Source organism: Saccostrea echinata, unplaced genomic scaffold, assembly GCF_033153115.1.
Source record: "Saccostrea echinata isolate AGI-Se365-2 ecotype Australia unplaced genomic scaffold, CSIRO_AGI_Sech_v1 ptg000010l, whole genome shotgun sequence".
In the NCBI taxonomy this organism is placed as follows: domain Eukaryota; kingdom Metazoa; phylum Mollusca; class Bivalvia; order Ostreida; family Ostreidae; genus Saccostrea; species Saccostrea echinata.
The window spans coordinates 5,798,849-5,815,499 of record NW_026889759.1 but is presented as its reverse complement, the minus strand read 5'-3'; the positions used below and the strand labels follow the sequence as shown (position 1 = coordinate 5,815,499).

General features: G+C 33.2%; 3 protein-coding genes across 3 annotated transcripts in view; 1 reads left to right on the top strand and 2 right to left on the bottom strand.

Moving 5' to 3' along the window:
- The window catches only part of LOC133184248 (AP-1 complex-associated regulatory protein-like), a 29,611-nt gene extending 27,424 nt beyond the window's left edge, over positions 1 to 2,187 (top strand). Inside the window, exons 5-9 of the mRNA XM_061319222.1 lie at positions 387 to 483; positions 823 to 992; positions 1,080 to 1,162; positions 1,291 to 1,395; positions 1,683 to 2,187. Coding sequence (XP_061175206.1) covers positions 387 to 483; positions 823 to 992; positions 1,080 to 1,162; positions 1,291 to 1,395; positions 1,683 to 1,882 — 655 coding nt within the window. The 3' untranslated portion in view covers positions 1,883 to 2,187. The remainder of the gene's footprint in view (positions 1 to 386; positions 484 to 822; positions 993 to 1,079; positions 1,163 to 1,290; positions 1,396 to 1,682) is intronic.
- A 1,128-nt stretch (positions 2,188 to 3,315) lies between these two features.
- Positions 3,316 to 6,113, bottom strand: LOC133184632 (uncharacterized). The gene is made up of 3 exons (XM_061319714.1): positions 5,897 to 6,113; positions 3,901 to 4,047; positions 3,316 to 3,812 (listed from the first exon to the last, which is right to left on the bottom strand). The coding sequence occupies exons 1-3, from the start codon at positions 6,111 to 6,113 to the stop codon at positions 3,316 to 3,318; spliced, it is 861 nt and encodes a 286-aa protein (XP_061175698.1).
- Positions 6,114 to 9,740: 3,627 nt separating this feature from the next.
- Positions 9,741 to 16,651, bottom strand: part of LOC133184507 (uncharacterized) — a 34,126-nt gene continuing 27,215 nt past the window's right edge. Inside the window, exons 24-30 of the mRNA XM_061319596.1 lie at positions 15,892 to 16,618; positions 15,484 to 15,616; positions 12,459 to 12,706; positions 11,873 to 12,047; positions 10,482 to 11,723; positions 10,249 to 10,352; positions 9,741 to 10,093 (exon numbers count right to left, since the gene is read on the bottom strand). Coding sequence (XP_061175580.1) covers positions 9,896 to 10,093; positions 10,249 to 10,352; positions 10,482 to 11,723; positions 11,873 to 12,047; positions 12,459 to 12,706; positions 15,484 to 15,616; positions 15,892 to 16,618 — 2,827 coding nt within the window. The 3' untranslated portion in view covers positions 9,741 to 9,895. The remainder of the gene's footprint in view (positions 10,094 to 10,248; positions 10,353 to 10,481; positions 11,724 to 11,872; positions 12,048 to 12,458; positions 12,707 to 15,483; positions 15,617 to 15,891; positions 16,619 to 16,651) is intronic.

Genomic DNA, 16,651 nt, shown 5'->3' with positions numbered 1-16,651 from the left:
ATTTTAGAATCTATATTCACTGAATTTCATAGTGAATCGATTAAACTTTCGGAATTGTATTTACCAATGCTTGTAATAAACAAATGTCCTTGTTTGTTTAACAAGAGGCCACTTGCAGTTAAGGTCTGCTCCTTTCACAGTGTCTAGATATGTGCGGGTGGTAAGTGTGCACGCATCCCGACTAATGTAGACGGGGAAAACGGCTTTTCATCAAAATTTTCCTACCCGTTCAAAACAGTTTGATTTTATTATTTATTGCATTTTCTTTTCTCCCTATTTAATGTTGTCACGCCATGTTTGCGTCAAAGTTTGTGCTGAGTCATCGTAAAACGTACGTATTGTTTTCTGTTGCCATATATATAATGTTTATTTTCTGTTTGTGGTAGATTGGTGACCGAGAGAGAAAAACAACTCTTGGCTTCCAAACAGTACACAAATCTGATTCACGAGCAAAAACGTATTGATGCAGAAATTGACAAAAAGGTGAGCTTCAATATCTATGGACACCAATCATACCACGCATGAGTGTTTCGTAGGCAAAATAGTTCTCGACTGTCATTATTTTAGTTTCTTCAATTACTGGTAAAAAACGTTTAAAGATGATAGTTTGCACGTGGTTTAATGTTGTTGCTTTTGTTCTGCTTAGTCTTGTAAAGAACGAGCTTCGTGTTGTACTATCATATCAAAATGAGTATAATAGCATCAATTAATTATAATAAAAGAAATTTAATGAAAACATTATTCATATAAATCTTATTCATTACATAATAATTAACTGAAAGGTATGTACAAAAATATTTTCGCTCATCACTTTAAATTTAGCTTGCCCAACAAGAAGAGGATATTCGACTTGAAGAAGAAAAGTTTTATGAAGCAAAGCGTGAAGCAGCTCGAATTGCAAAATTACAGAAAGCGAAAGAAAAGAAGGCTAAAACATCAACACAAGGTTCTGGCAAATCTTGGTTGGGAGAAAATGAAAAAGATTGGGATGTGTAAGTTTAGACTTCTATGCATATATATCGTTCTATAAGTTGGAAAATTTTAAGAATGAATTTTCAAGTAACAATTATTATTTTCAGGGCTGGTGGTGAAGACGATTTTGAGTTATTTTTAGCCAATGTTAAAGCTAGATCATTGAAAACCACAGCCAGACTTCGAGAAGGTATGGCAACAATGGTCAGGCCATTTGCAACAATCTCCAGGTTTTTATTAAATAGTAAGAAACATTGGTTATTATTGAAAAGATTCCCAAGTTTTTAATTTATGGAGTACTGTTTCATTCGGATGTAGGAGATGGACAAAGTTCTAATAGTTCTGGACAAACAACTACACATTCCAAGGATAGGTCGCAGGCAGACGGTTCCTCTCTGGATTTGGAATGGGAAAATGAGGATGGTATGAAATCAATAAATTTTGGTGCAGATTTTTCAGTTTTTTCCCTTTGGAAATTATAATTGCAAATTTTGTTTTCTGATTTAAAAAATAAGTTACCTGTCCCACCAGATATGGCTAATAAAATGGTATAGAAATATTCTTTATCGTTAAGATTAACATTTTAAATTTGTATTTGAAAAAAAAAGAGTTTGCATTGCAGTAGAGAGGTAATCATTGTAAGCGCATTGTCATTCTGTTTAAGCAATGTTTGGAAGAGCTGAATAAGCTAACGGAGATATTTTTTCAAGGTATTCCTCAAATGAAGAAAGACAAATCTTCAACGGATGAGAATGCTGTCTCTTCATCATCAACCCAAGGAAGACAAAGTCCCATAAACTCCAATGATCTGGAATGGGACAATGACTTTGTATCTGCAGAAATTGATACCAGTGACACTGCACAGCTCCTTGCGGCAGAGATGGCTATTCAGAAAACAGCGTCCCGTTGACTTATTCATAATTATATGTTGTTCATATATAAATCTTGAGACATTATTTTCTTGAAACGGCTCGATGACAGAGGTAGAAAGTTGTCAAGATATATTCAGTGGACACAAAAAGAAGAAAGGGTCAATGCTTGCAGAAACGTTTGCTTCCAGAAATTTCATTTGCATTTGTGTTTATTAGGGGACCAAGATATATTTTTGTGCATTTTTGATATCCTCATTTATCCTACAAAACATAGATATAATACATTTTACTGTGTACATTTATTTATGTAAATATTTATAAATAAAATACATTTTATATTCCGGTTGCATTTTGGAACTATAAAAGATTGCCTTAAGCTCATCAAGGAAATGTCAATGTGTTAAGATTTCTAGATTTTTGAATGTACTAGTATAAGACCATGCTGATCAACAGAAATAACTAACAGGAAAAGACGAGAATGAAAACATGACATGATTCAAATTTTTATTAGGTATTCCCTAACAGAACAGAACTGAGTACATCATTGTATGAAGACATGATAGCTGAGCCTTTTTTCTGAATTGTAAATTGTGTCCACTAATATAAGCATAACAAAAACAATAAATTAATTAAATGATAACAAAATTAACAATTTTATGACTAGAATGATACATTTATATGGTGACAAGTAATGATGGTCTGTTTGATTATGCCAATTACAAATGTATGTGTTTATGCAAAATTAAACGATATACTTGTGCGTGTGGAAAAAATGCAAAATTTAAATCAGAATGCCCTTTCACCTATAGTCCTGAAAATCAGCAGTTCAGTAACTGAAAATGTTTCCGTAATAACTCAAGCACTCAAAGTGCATCATAGATAATAACTAAATATGGGGGAAATTATTAAAAAAAAAATCTCAAATATGTTGTAAATGTAAATAGAAACATCAATTATACATTTTCTAAGAAGTTTAAAAATTGATCAACAAACATATTTTAGGCTAAGAGATAGTGTGTATGGCATATAAAAATTGCATGTTTTTGATACTTATGTGGTATTTTAGTTCTATCAACTTAAATTGTCGTGCACAAAGCATGATATCATTGCAAGATATCGTAGATCGCTTCCAATTTAATCTCATGCTAATGAGTTATGGTATTTATGGTGAATTTAAAGGAAATTTGATTTCTCTTAAATTGTTATCTATTGTCCTTTTATGGGGAGCACAAATCAACTATTTACAAGGCCGTTTCAAACTTCAAATTACCTTGGGTCTTATTAAGAAGCATAAATGTAAATTGTTGCAAGAAAAGATTTCAATTTCAAGCTTCATTTTGAGACATAAAAAAATCACAAAATCCTGGCATGGAATGAACATCCTTCACTTCATGTAAAAAAATGAAGGGTTTCGTTGGTTGTAATGAGTTAATAAAGTGATTCCTGTTCTCACTGTCTTTTTAACCTTGTCCTATCTGGCTTTGTAGTCGTAGCGTTGCACAGATGGTGGAGTACCGTAACGTCGGGGTGACGCGTACGAAATCTGAGATACCGGGGGCCCCCGGACATGATGAACACGGACTACCTCTCTTGGAGGAGAGTATGAGCGTTTTATTTCCCTTGGTGTAGACCGTTGTTTACGCGTGTATGCTGAATGATCATCATACTCTTTGTAAATCCAGACGCCTTTCGGACGGCGGGGAGTGTAATATACGGGGGATTCAGCTCTGGAGGTGTAGCGTGGTGGAGGCGATTCTATCTCAGGCAAGCTTGGGGTGGAGGGAGTTCTGACCACACGTGTGTGACTTCGGCGTCTGTAAACTTTGTTTTTGATATCGGGTATTAACATACAACCGGCACAGATGAATAAAAACGATGCTATCGTAACAAGTCCAAGGGAGTAGGAAGCATAAAAATCAGTAGGCACTGCGGTGGCATAAACAATTACTCCTATCAGAATAAATAGAGCTGAAAGTAGAAGATTATAATCTTGATTGAAAATAGCATCGTAAAGTTTTCAAAAAGTATTTCATTTTCAAAAGGCAAATATATTTACCTGCAAAGAAAGTAAAGCACATTATGGTAATTATCATTGTTCTGTATCGAGCCCCCTCCGCGGCAACATAAATACTGTACAGGACTGTGGTTATTACTGACACTATCAAAACGACAATCATGAGGCCAAGTGTGCCATCTCGACCACCTGGAAAGATTAAATGCTATTTTACACATGAGAACATGACCAGATTTTCTTATAGATTCAATATTGTTATAGAGATGAAATATTGAGATAACGAGAAGTTATTAAGCTAAGAGGTCAATTACTAGTAGAAGAGCAAACACGGACCTCTAAAAACATAGAGGTGGAATCCGGTGCCATTGAGGGGTAAGCATCCGTTGTCGACCGGTTATTCCCGCCGTGTGCTCCTTGTCATGATCGGGAAAACGGAAAAATCCGTAGACAATTCAGTGTGTAAATAATGGTCTAACAATTCAGTGAAAGTCAGTCAACATTCGACTAATTGATAGACTATTTGCTGACAAGGTGATTGTATCGACCATAGAACTTGCAAAATGATTACTTTAATTGGGACTGTTGATTTCTTGTTCCATCAACTTGTTTGTCAATAACTGCCTCATTTTAGAAATTGTTTGTACATGCTCTTGCGTATCAAATCAACTGGGAGACATAAACACCATATTAGGTGATTAGGGTATATTGCTACATAAATAAGGGAGTTGACGATAAAAAAGATAAAACCATCACGTTTTTCATAAAGTTTTGTAGTTAGGTTTCATTGACGTCTTTTTCTAGCTTAACATCCAAATAAGAAACAGTGTCAGACACTGTGGTATCTTTTATTTCAAGTTCACTGGGATACATTGAGTCGACATATGAATGAATGTAAATATTGTTAATTGATAATACGTCGTTGATATATCTAAATGTCGAGTTGAAGGTCAAAGCAAGTGTTTTCTCATGTAGACGTTTTTGAATAAATTTTGCTTCATATAAATAAAAGAAAAACATCTGCTAATAAAGGGGCGCTATTGGTACCCATGACAATTCCAACAGACTGTTGGAAAACCTGACCTTCAAAAAACTACATAGATATTGTCAATCGGAATCTCAAGCATCTTTTCAATATCAACTTCAGAGCGTTTAAGAACGTTTTCAACAAAATAATTTTGCAAATGACAATGTAAGTAAATTTACTAGCTCCATTTATATCCATTTATATCGAAAAAGCAGCTTTGATGTCAAAAACACTGGACTTTAATTTATCGTGGAGAATGGTTGCATAAAGATTTGAGAAGTACGTTTAGACGTTACTGATTTTGTTAAAATTTTGTGATATTAAATTTATTAAAGTTCCTTGGAGTCTTTAAGTATCCACATCTGATTTACAAAACTTCTCGAATATATTATTGTACAGTACTCCTGAAGTTTCTCCTTCACTGCTGTTATTATTTTAGTGAGGAGTAAAGAAAAAGGCTTGGTAGAACATTTACTGGAACCCTCTATATATCTTTGTGGGAATTTTTATGAAGTTTAGGAATCCAGTATAGGTATAGTAGACCGTTTTAAGAACGGGATGAAGTGGCTGATAAGCAGGATTTTTTTTTATATTATCATAAAAATTGTTTTATGGTTATTGCAGTTGGGAATAACAGATTGATCAAAAATAATTTCTTGATGTATATTATTATGAATAATAGTAAACATTTGAATTTTCTCTGATTGAGGCAACATTAGCTTTTACCAAAATATTGACGTATTTCATGCAAATCAGTGCTTATTACAACATCTAAGCGACAAAATTCGTGATTGAAGCAAGAATTAGCGAGAGCGCAATGTTTCCCAAAGTTGGAAAGCCTCCTTACAAGGAGAAAAAAAACTTTTATCCGAAATATAAATTATGGAGACCAACATAGTATATTTTGAAGATTTACATCTATATCTTTCAAAACATTTTTAACATCCTTTTCTACCACAATTATCTACAGTGTATTTTGAGTCAAAGTGGATAAATGTTGTCATAAATACTTACTATTTTCGTAGGCAGATGAGCGTTCCTGTGTGGTACAACTGCCCGTGGAACAATCTATCATCCTGAAGAGACCGACGATAATGTCCTTGTTGTTCTGAATAGTTAGGGTAGCCATCCATCCTATAGTACTGAAACCCGACAGAAACAACGCTAGTCCGATGTATTGTGCTACTAAACCAACCTTAGCCCACTTTGTCGCCGTACCGCAATACGCCATCTTATATTTAATTTACAGCTTCAAAAGACTTTGGATAATAATTCCTCATATTTTCGTTCATGAAAATCAAACAAAAATGAAATTTAGAAATTTTTCCTTCTTTTAGAGACGATTTCTATCCCATTTCACTTCATTTCACACCAAACAGGCGTTCAATTTGAATTTAAGATGGTCACTTAATACTGTTTGTTCATTTCTCTGTGCAATTCCAGCCCTAGAGACACTCTCCAATATCTACCGAACATTGAACCATTAATGAACACCTATTTGATTTCCTGTATGAACAGAAGGGAGAAGTGGTTGTTTCTTAAACATCATTCAAGTCCTTCTCCCTCCGTGAGTCCCTATTTAAGGATTATAAAAGAAATTTGAAAAGTTTAAATAGTTGATTTAAATCTATTTGGCGCAACAATGATGATATACCGAAAGGGGTCTTTTAATTTTCTGTAGGTACAGAGACCTTTAGTTGTCTATCGTGCTTGTGGAATTAAATGATTCCACTATTATGTAAACGTTGTTTGTCATAAAAGATCGATCACTCATGATTTCTCAAAGGGAAACATTGGACTTAGAAAGTTGTGTTGACTTTCTCATAACTCAGGCATTTTTTTTAATTATAGCTACCATTTTTTATTTTGAATGTATTCAGTCTTAAATATCATTTAGATAGTACATGACAAATAACTACTTATTATTGATATCAATACAACGAACAAAAGAGTTTTCTGAAAAGTTTAACTTAATTGTGGAGAAAAAAGAAATAAATTTAATTTTTGAGAATTCATTAGGACATGATCTACGACGCTTCACGCCGGCATATTTCATTAAGCGCGTTAGCGCTTCATGATGAATATGCAGGCGTGAAGCGTTGTAGTTCATGTACCTTATGAATTCTCAAAAATTAAATTCATATTTTATATCTCCATTATTCCTCTGATGACTTGCCACACATTTTTTGTCATTCAACGATCTTTTTTTTAACAAAAAAAGAAAATGTTTGCACTATTTTTTTTTACTTCAATTACCTAACATTGGAAATATTCTTACTCATCCCACGTTAGTTCATGAGAACGGGAACTTTTTCTAATTTGCAAAGAATGTTAAGGAAAAATATTTGGAAATGTAAATATATAATTATACACCCTAAATATTTTTCTAAGACACATCCCCCTTATTTTTATGATTGATTTTTTAAAATATAAGTACATTTTTTTACAGAGATGTCATCGACGACACAGCATGTCCATCAAATGAAATCTTCAAAAGTACATAGTTTGCCGAAAAGTCTATTGATCAGTTTGGTTGCAACCTTAGAAACCTGCAAAGTGTTCAAGATGTGTGTATGATGGTTCATTTATTTAATATAATACATAATATTAACCAAAGTACGAGTATATTTCTATCTAATAAAATAAATTAAGTTTAAATGTCATTTCTAATACTCATAAAACGTAAATTTGTTTACGCAAACGTCAATAACAATGACGAGTTTTAAATTATTTCAATTGAACATTTACACTACAAGATTAGTAGCTGCATTAAAACATAATTATACCCGCTCCTCTTCATTGCCTTTTTTAAGAGATGTCAATATGACTAAAATCAGGAAAACGTTATCTGGTCGATTCATGAAAATGATTCGATTATTTAGTTTCTGAATTACTAGCCATACATTTTTTCTTCACAAATTAGCAATACAGTGCCTGAAATTTTTTGGAAAGATTAAACATTATTTAATTCCTAGTTAACAGAGTAGGGAGGGGTTCAGGTCACGAGTAACGTTTCAACTACTTCTTTGGAAGCAATTATTAAACATTTCTAACATCATCATTTAAAAAATCAGATACTTCGTAGTTCATTTGAATTAGAGTTATGCTCTCAATTTTTGGAATATGGATATTACAAATGTATGATAAATCAGTTCAATTTTATAAATATTACATGCAACGTATTTGACCTCGTCCTACCCAAAAATTTGACTTAGCCAAGTCTTGAAGAAAAAAAATTAACCAACTCTTTACAAAAAACAAGCCAAAAAAAAAAAAATTAACATTTTTTCAATTATTTTGGCTCAGCGGTTATTGAGAGATTTTTTTTATCACCCCATCCCATTCTTCATTTCCCTTCATCATCACCCATGAATGAGGGCATGGCTATTCTTTTAAACAAACTTGAATTCCCTTCGTCCATGGGTGGCTTGTTGCAAATTTGAATAAAAATTGGTCCATTAGTGCTAATTATAAAGGAAGGGGTCGAAATACGATGTTGCAGACACTATACAAAAGGACAAAAAGTCCCCCCTCCCCCGAAAAAAAATCGTTCTTCAACGATACTGAGCAGTATTTTTCTTGCTAATCGCACTTAAAATTTTGATCTTATTTAAAAGTATTTATGAGGATGGGGTTGGTTGGGATGGCTGCGTTTAGTAAACCTTAGTTTGTTGGGGGTTTTTTTTGTTCCTTCGGATTTCTTGTGTGTTTTCCGGGTTTGGAGATGGCGATTTGTTTGAATCATATTTTACCAAAGATATATCAAACATTGGATAACAACAAAGCATTCTATACAAAGGACCTTTAGACATCTATTATCATCTTTTTTCAATAAACTTGATTCGATATTGTTTTCATCCATTAAATCTGAAGAATGTCCTCAAATTATCCATGTGGAATAAATATGACAAAAACAAGAAAGAAATTAATTGCTTAAATGTATATCGGTCAATTTTTATACTGACAATATTGATAAATATCTAATACTTGATTTTGAACAATTTTTACTTTATTACTTATACAAAAGCCTTGAAAGAAAAAGAAAAGGTCTACTTTTGATTAGCACATAATGCATAATTATCTTTGTACCTTATACGAATATATAATATGAACGAACTGCATTTTTAGGCAAAATGTTTGAACATTACACCGTATGAGAATTTTGTAAAAAAAATATTTTTTCAAAGGAAGGTCATTTAGTTTAATAGTCATCGGTTAAATGTGTTTATCCAAAACATAAATACCTGTTAATAACATTGAATAATAATCTCCATTCTTCTTTAAAGAGACCATATGCAAAATTTAAATCATAAAGCTTCATCAAATCGCCCTCTCTCTCTCTTTTATGTATATAGAAAACAGTTTTTTACACCCAAAACACAACAAACGAATTTTATTGAAATGGTAAGACATGATTTTCTTTTCTTGTCTGAATAGAGTAATACAAGTTTATATCAAAAAGAAATGTAATAATTTAATTCAGCAAGCATGTTCTGAATTTTTTCGTGACAAAAGGGACAAAATTTACATATCTTTAACCCAGTCGTTCACTCAATATGCTGAATGAGAAACGTGTACCTTTTACAATGTAATTAGTTTATTACTAATCAATCAAAAAAAATACAGACAGTAAAATGCTCTGTCATTATAAATGCCACTTTTATTATTATTATATTTCGAAAAAAAAAATCTCTTTTACATTGGACATTGTACATAATTTAATCTAAAATATTCAATTACATTTGATTGTGTTCATAGTTTAGCTGTGTGTCTTATTCTCGGCATTAACATATGCCGATTCGTTTTATATATATAAAAAAAAGACTTTGTTGAAAGAAAAACACGATCTACGGATTCAATATCTTGGCAAATCTTCGAGAAGTGGACATAAACATTCAATTAAATAAAAATATGATTTATTTCAAAACTATTTTTGATAAATTCATCACTCTGGTAATATAATACTGCTAATAAAGTTCCTTTTATCATTCAATCATTCCATTTTTTTTTCAATCAAAGGTATCCAGAAAATCCTTGCACTTTTTTGGTGTATCGGTCATCGATCGTCAGATCTTCATCCTCATTGACACTCTTTAAAACGTCTTCGTTGTTATCATCGTTGTTTTCATCATTATTCTCATCAAGTTGTATTGTCAACTCCGTCTGTGTGACAGGGCGCTCAAAAGGCTCCGGAGTTTTTTCCATGTAGTTCTTTAAGAATGGTTAAAAAAATCATAAATATATTGCGAATATTTAATAATGCTGAATCGTTTAAATTTATATTTCTTTCCTATATTTGGTTGATGATATGTAGTTGGATAGTATTGCTTATTAATATTACAGATTAAGAAAAACAATCAGCTTACAAATCCATCTTTCCCATATTGCAGAAATATGTCTTGGAGAAGATTGACGATATTTGGAGGGTCGAAATCTGGCTTTCTGGATTGCAAGAGTTCGTACTTGCGCACTGAAAACAAAAATTAACGTCGAACAAAGAGGCTTAACCCGTGTACAGTACATGCTTAAACTAACTTTAAAGAAGAACTTTCATATGTAATCAATATTCGAAATTGAAAATAGGAAAAAGAAATCGTACCTGATTCATTACCCTCGGAGGCTGTGGATTTACTTTTGCCACCAATGTTCATAAACATTCCAATGATGTTTTTGACGGAATCGCTGACGACGTTCGTGAGGCCGTAGATACTTTCTCCCTCTTGTATTTCTTGTTTCACTACTGTTATACTTATGTTTAGAATAACCGCAAACATAGAGATAAGTACCAAAATAACGATAAGTATGTAAGTAAAATAGTACACTTCTCCGAGAGACACCCCCGCACCGCGCAATATATCAAGATGATTTTTGCCAATTATAGAATTAAGCAGGCTTCCAAACGAAACAAATAACGATCTATAGGAGGCAGACACTTTCCCAAAAAGAAGATACCCCGCCACTACGTATGCAAAATAGATGATGCCAAACACGATGGCAAAACCCGATAAGTCTTTCGATGCGCCGGAAATTACAGCAATCAACTGTGTCATTCTTCGATTGTATCCTAAAATCTGAAGAATCCGGATCGTTGCGATGAAAATTAAAATTCCAATTACGACAACAAAAGCATTATCCCAGAATGCAATATGTTGAAACTGAATAAAATCAAGTTTGTTGTCGTAGTATTTATCCAATGCTTTGTTTGCATAGACATAGCGCACTGCCCAGAAGACGATTCCTATCACCCCTAGAAAGGTAGACAGGAGATCAACAATGTTCCATGTATCCTTAAAAAAATTACTTCGCTTTTTCGATAATCGATATATTATTCGACCAGTTGAAATCAGCAAGGAGATAACATAAATGAAATAGCACAACAGAGCGTAAGTCCCGATAGCGCCTAGAGCCTGGAATGGTCTGAAAACCTGAAGATTGACCCACGTGACGACACCAGCTGATTCAGGAAACTCAACCAGATAAATTCCGTTGAAGAAGAGATTCACATTTGGATTATACAGAGTAAATTCCAAAAACACTGATCGAGTTCGTCTGTCGATCCAAAGATTTTGCTCAAGTTCGTTTATGATATTATGAGATGCAACAATGTCTTTTTCAAACTGGATCATATACCCCCCTCCAGCGTATGTGCTTCTTAATCCCTCGAATGGCATTCCCCAGACTTCGTTAGATGACGTGTGTTTCCAAGCTCTGTCTGTCAAAGAGCTACCACAGGAACCATTTGTAGGTATCCATCCCACGCAATAATCATCAATATCTTCATTGTCAAAGTCGTAGGCATCAATACATCGATGGTGTGAATCAACCACGAAACTGCAACTTGCTGTAATTAAATTACAAAAAAAACAACTTTTGCAGCATTTTTGATAACTCTAGTAATCACATTGTCACTAAATTTTCTTCTTAATTCGCCAGTTATGATATATAATCCCCTCCCTTTTACTCGATACAATTTATTATATGTGTACTTACATTCTCTCATTCTATTTTGTCGTAAAAGGGCTGGTCCAACTCGTACTTGGCTGAAATCTGAGAAGAACTGTTTGTCCAGGACAGAAATAGACTGACCACGAATATCCGAGGTTGGGAACAAACGAGGTAGCAGTGTGTGACGTAACCATTGTATAAACGTTCTGGCGCTATTTATCTGTTAAGATACCCAAATATATAAGTCATATACATCATATTGTCATCATAAATTTTAGGAATACTTATCAGAAAATTTCATATTTTAATCTCATCAATAAATGTCAATATTATTTTTGATTGTTTGCTCAATATTATCTATGGCAATGACGTCAATATTTTGGTGGAAACACCAAATAATTTTTTAAATATCTTTTTTTATCAAAAAGCGTTACCTCCTTTACAAACTTTGTATGCACACTTTAATTAATGTTTGAGACGAGCAATAAGAAAAATGATTGCTCAAGTCTTAAAAATCTATTAAGATTTCTTAATCTCTCGATATTTCAGCTATTAATTTTTTCTTTCTCGAAAAGAGTAATCATTGTGATGTCATCATTGTAGTGCGGTAGTTCGAAGTGTTTACACTTACACTTTCAAAGCCGTAAGTTCCTTTGGTAGAGTGGTAGATCTGACTGTCTATACTTCTCCTGAGGTTGTATGATCGTGCATCTCTGTTTATGTAACCAATGCTGAAGACAATGAACACAAAGACGGCGTAAATCACGAGTCTCCTAAAAACTGCCTGAGCTGCCACTTCATTCTGACGTAACTTCCGCTGTGAATCTAGGACAGTTTCATCCGGTGGACCATTGCTGGACAGTACTTCATTTCGGAATGCTACAATGACAGTTTTATAATAGTTTTTTTTTACGATAGTTTACAATGCAGAAACAGATATTCAAAAATAAGGCCTTGAGTGACCCTTATCAGAGTATAAAAAGAATAAACCCATACATTATTGCATGTTGCTTCGCATTTATCTATTATAATAATACAAGCTTATATATATAACCCGATCTTTTCTTGCTCTTCTAATAACCTTGATTTAATTAATAACTTTCTGTTGGGTTTAAGATCATACCAATTAGTCATAGGTAACTTTGGGCAAGTAATGATCAAATGTTCAATAAATTAGTGGGTCCCTCCTTCTTTCCTTCAAAGAAATTCTCTTTGCTTAACAACGACCTTGTCCACCACATGACCTTAAGTAATTTCTGTGACCAACTGTCAGATAATTAGCAGCTTTCCTCATAGTATTAATATGTAATTTTCTATTTCGATTTTTTTCATTTCTAGCAGCAAGTTTATCCATCAATTCGATACTATGGTTACAACTAGCAATATGGACCTTACGTCATACTTGTAAAATTCGCAACCCTTGTAAAATTCGCAACCCATGTTTGAAGGTTGTACCTTAGTTGTTCATCATTGTTTATTAATCAAAAGTAAATCAATTCTTTAAACATCTCACCTCCTGAAAATCTAGCAGACGCAATATTCTATGTTAATCAGCAGTGTGACTATAACAAAAGTATGAAATCTATAACTCTTATTTAAGAAACATCGGTCCATTACGATATTGAAATAAAATTACGAATAAAAAAACCATCTGGACAAATCATTCATTACATTTCTTGCCACCTATATATAAGTACGATGTGATCAAAACTCAAGAAATGTCCGCAAGATATTAAAATGTAACGAAGATGTTGAAAAAAAATAATCTTGGACGTTTTGGTCCCAACGCTTCCGCCTCAAAGGCTTGCAAACTACAAATCTTACAAAGATTATCCCCCCTTCCTAAAGATGCTATTATAATAATCCCAAGAAGATGGGTGAACAAGGCGTGCAGAATGCCTATAGCTTCAAATATTAATAAAATCACATTCTATTTTTGAATTAAGTAATTAAAATAAAGTTCTCATTATTGAAATTTATGAAATTATGACCAACAAAACTTTTCTGAAAAAAAAAAATCTCGGAAAAAATAATTCTTTTATTAAACAAATAAAATGGTATTCGTGGGATTCGAACCCCTAACAATAAAAACCCGGAGTATCATATTGCTCTGAGACTAGCGCGTTAACCACTACGCCACGCAGCTCCTGATGAATAGTGGCATTTAAATCGTGTTTGTGATATGACCCTTGACTTAATGGACTTCAAGTATTTCTCGGAAAGATGCGAATGTTTTGTCATAAAAGTGTACTTTTAAGGTATAGTGGGTCTTTGCTCCATGTTTTTGTTAACCAAAAAATGTATATTTTTATGCAAACTTTTCAGATCAACTTTCAAAAAAATGGAGCGAAGACCCACTCATATCGAAAAAATTTGTTAAAGTGTGAGAAAATGATCCTTTTTGTCCTCTTTAGTGTGTGTGTGCTATTTCGTAGGCAAATAATTTCAGTCTTTGTGAGATTTTTGTAAATTGTAGAGATTTAACAATAAAATATACTTTAATGTTAGATGAAATATCAAAGAGAAATTTTATATAATTGAGATTTTATTTTTCACTTCATGTTTGTCGCACTATAGGCACTTCGCCCGCCTTGTTCACCCATCTTCTTTGAAGAAGATTGTCTTTGCTATATTTAAAGAGAAAAATGTTAAATATTTTCGACCAACGGGAAAAAACGGTTGATTGAAACAAATATAATAAGACTTCCAACATGTGGAGAAAAGGAGGGACATACACCGCAAGTGAAAACAAGCAAATTCAGAGAAATGCGCCCCTCCCCCCGTTTCAGAGTTTTATTGTTAAGGTGCAATGAACCATTTGGCATATTGTAACTGTCTTGTCTGTCCTACCTTGTCTGTTTATCATGCTAAAAAGAAGTTGTTTTTTTTTTGGAGGTAATATGTTTTCTGGTAAAACATTACAGCCAAGTTAGTTTTTGTGAAAAGTAAGTCAAATTTCAAGGAAATTAAGTTAAAATCACAGTAAAATTGTAAAGATCTTAACACAGATAATCCACTTGTAAAAATACAAAAGCCCCGTCTTTTCAGGTACAAAAGCTGCGACCAAGATTAAAATATTTGAACAGTAGTTCAAACTTCCATGTCAAGTTTTAAAAATAGTACATTCAGAAAGGTCTTGTCACAGGTATTGCACACAAGAAGTATAAAAGCCCCATCTTATCTTATTCAAAAGTTACATACATTACTAAATTCAAAATTTATTGAAAAGAAATTAAATGTCAAAGTCATGGAATCAAAAATCACAGTACGAAAGTCCTTTCTTTTCTCATTCAAAAGTTGGTTGAAGTGACTTTTTAAGAAGTAGGTTTAACTTTAATATCAACGTCACAGGGCCAAAAATAAAAAAAAAAATGAAAAGGTTTTGTCATGGATAATGCAAATTTGAAATGTGAAAGCCCTGTATTCTCTCATTCAAGAGTTATATCCGAAGTTAATCTTTTGAGAAGTAGGTCAAGGTCAAGAGGTAAAAACAATTGTATTTTCTTAAAGGTCTTGTCACAGGTAATGCACAAGTGAAATATGAAAGCCCTATCTTCTCTCATTCGAAACGTTATTACCAAGGTTAAAATTCTTGTGATTGACAGATGGATATACAGACGGACAGACAGAGACGAGTTTATCTTAGGAATACTTACTTAAATAAATTCTAGAAGAATTCTGCTGTTTTCTCTCAGCAGCAGTTTTGATAACGTCCAGATCAACGTTTGGGCATTTTCCGTCGACGGGTTTCTTAAACAATATGGCTACTAGAATCGCCATAACGATCACCTAAGAAAAAAGAGAGGTGTCCGGTATAGAACAGTACTATTTGAAGGTTTTTGTCATCGACTTGATTTGTAGAAACATGCAGCATTAAATAAACCAATGTCATACAAAGAGCCAAATTGTACTTTTCGAGATTGTTCAGTAATTTATATTAGTACATTATGATTTGAAGCGTAAGAATTAATATTTTAATAATTGCATAAACCGACAATAACAAATTCAAACATAATGTTGATAAATTTTGAACTTAATAAAATGAAGTTGATATGCTTTAATACGTTTATTGGATCCAAGACAAACAGCGATTCGAAGAAAGCGAAGACGAACGTTGAAAGCCATTCTTCCGATTTGGTTTTTCCAAATTCCATACTGTATAAGATTACAAAAAACGCAGAAGTGACAATTGCAAGGATAAGAATAGCCCAACCAACATAAACCATGCCATGAGGCAACGGTAATTTTTCATCCTTGAAGAAGTTGATACTCTCTCCCTCTTGGTTATAATATTCATCATCCAGAGATTTTCCTTTCCTGTCATTAAATTCTTTCTTGTCTTTCTCCTTTTTCAAATTTGACAGGTTTGTGACCGTATCTTTGGCTCTTGACTTTTTGAATATAAAAGTGACTATGAAAATTGGCACCGTAGCGATGAGAATACTTATAAACGATATATAAAATGTTGTTAGAGAAAACTTGATTATTCCAATCGATACTTGGTTGGGTCGAACTTCATCATCTGTTTTGAAGAACATGCAACTTGTAATCATTGTGAGAAAAAGTAATGCATAAGCGCATGTAAGTCTCTGAACTCGCGTAAAGTTGCTTCGTTGAGGACGTATAATCATAGACAACCATAAATGGTTTTCAGTTGCGTTAAATCGCGCATGCTCAGATATCAGCTGATCGTAGGAAGTCAGCGTTTGATTTGAAGTCAGCGGGAGAATTCGTTCCACCATCCCGTCATCCTGCTCGACGGCTAACCATTTATCACACAAAAATACGTATCTAAAAGAAACATAGAATGAGGAAAACATAAAT

Coding starts and splice junctions, on each gene's coding strand:
- LOC133184632 (XM_061319714.1), bottom strand. CDS start 6,113: ATGGCGTATTGCGGTACGGCGACAAAGTGGGCTAAGGTTGGTTTAGTA. Junction 4,048..5,896: donor CTCATCTGCCTACGAAAATA/GTAAGTATTTAT, acceptor TAATCTTTCCAG/GTGGTCGAGATGGCACACTT. Junction 3,813..3,900: donor GTGCTTTACTTTCTTTGCAG/GTAAATATATTT, acceptor TTCTACTTTCAG/CTCTATTTATTCTGATAGGA.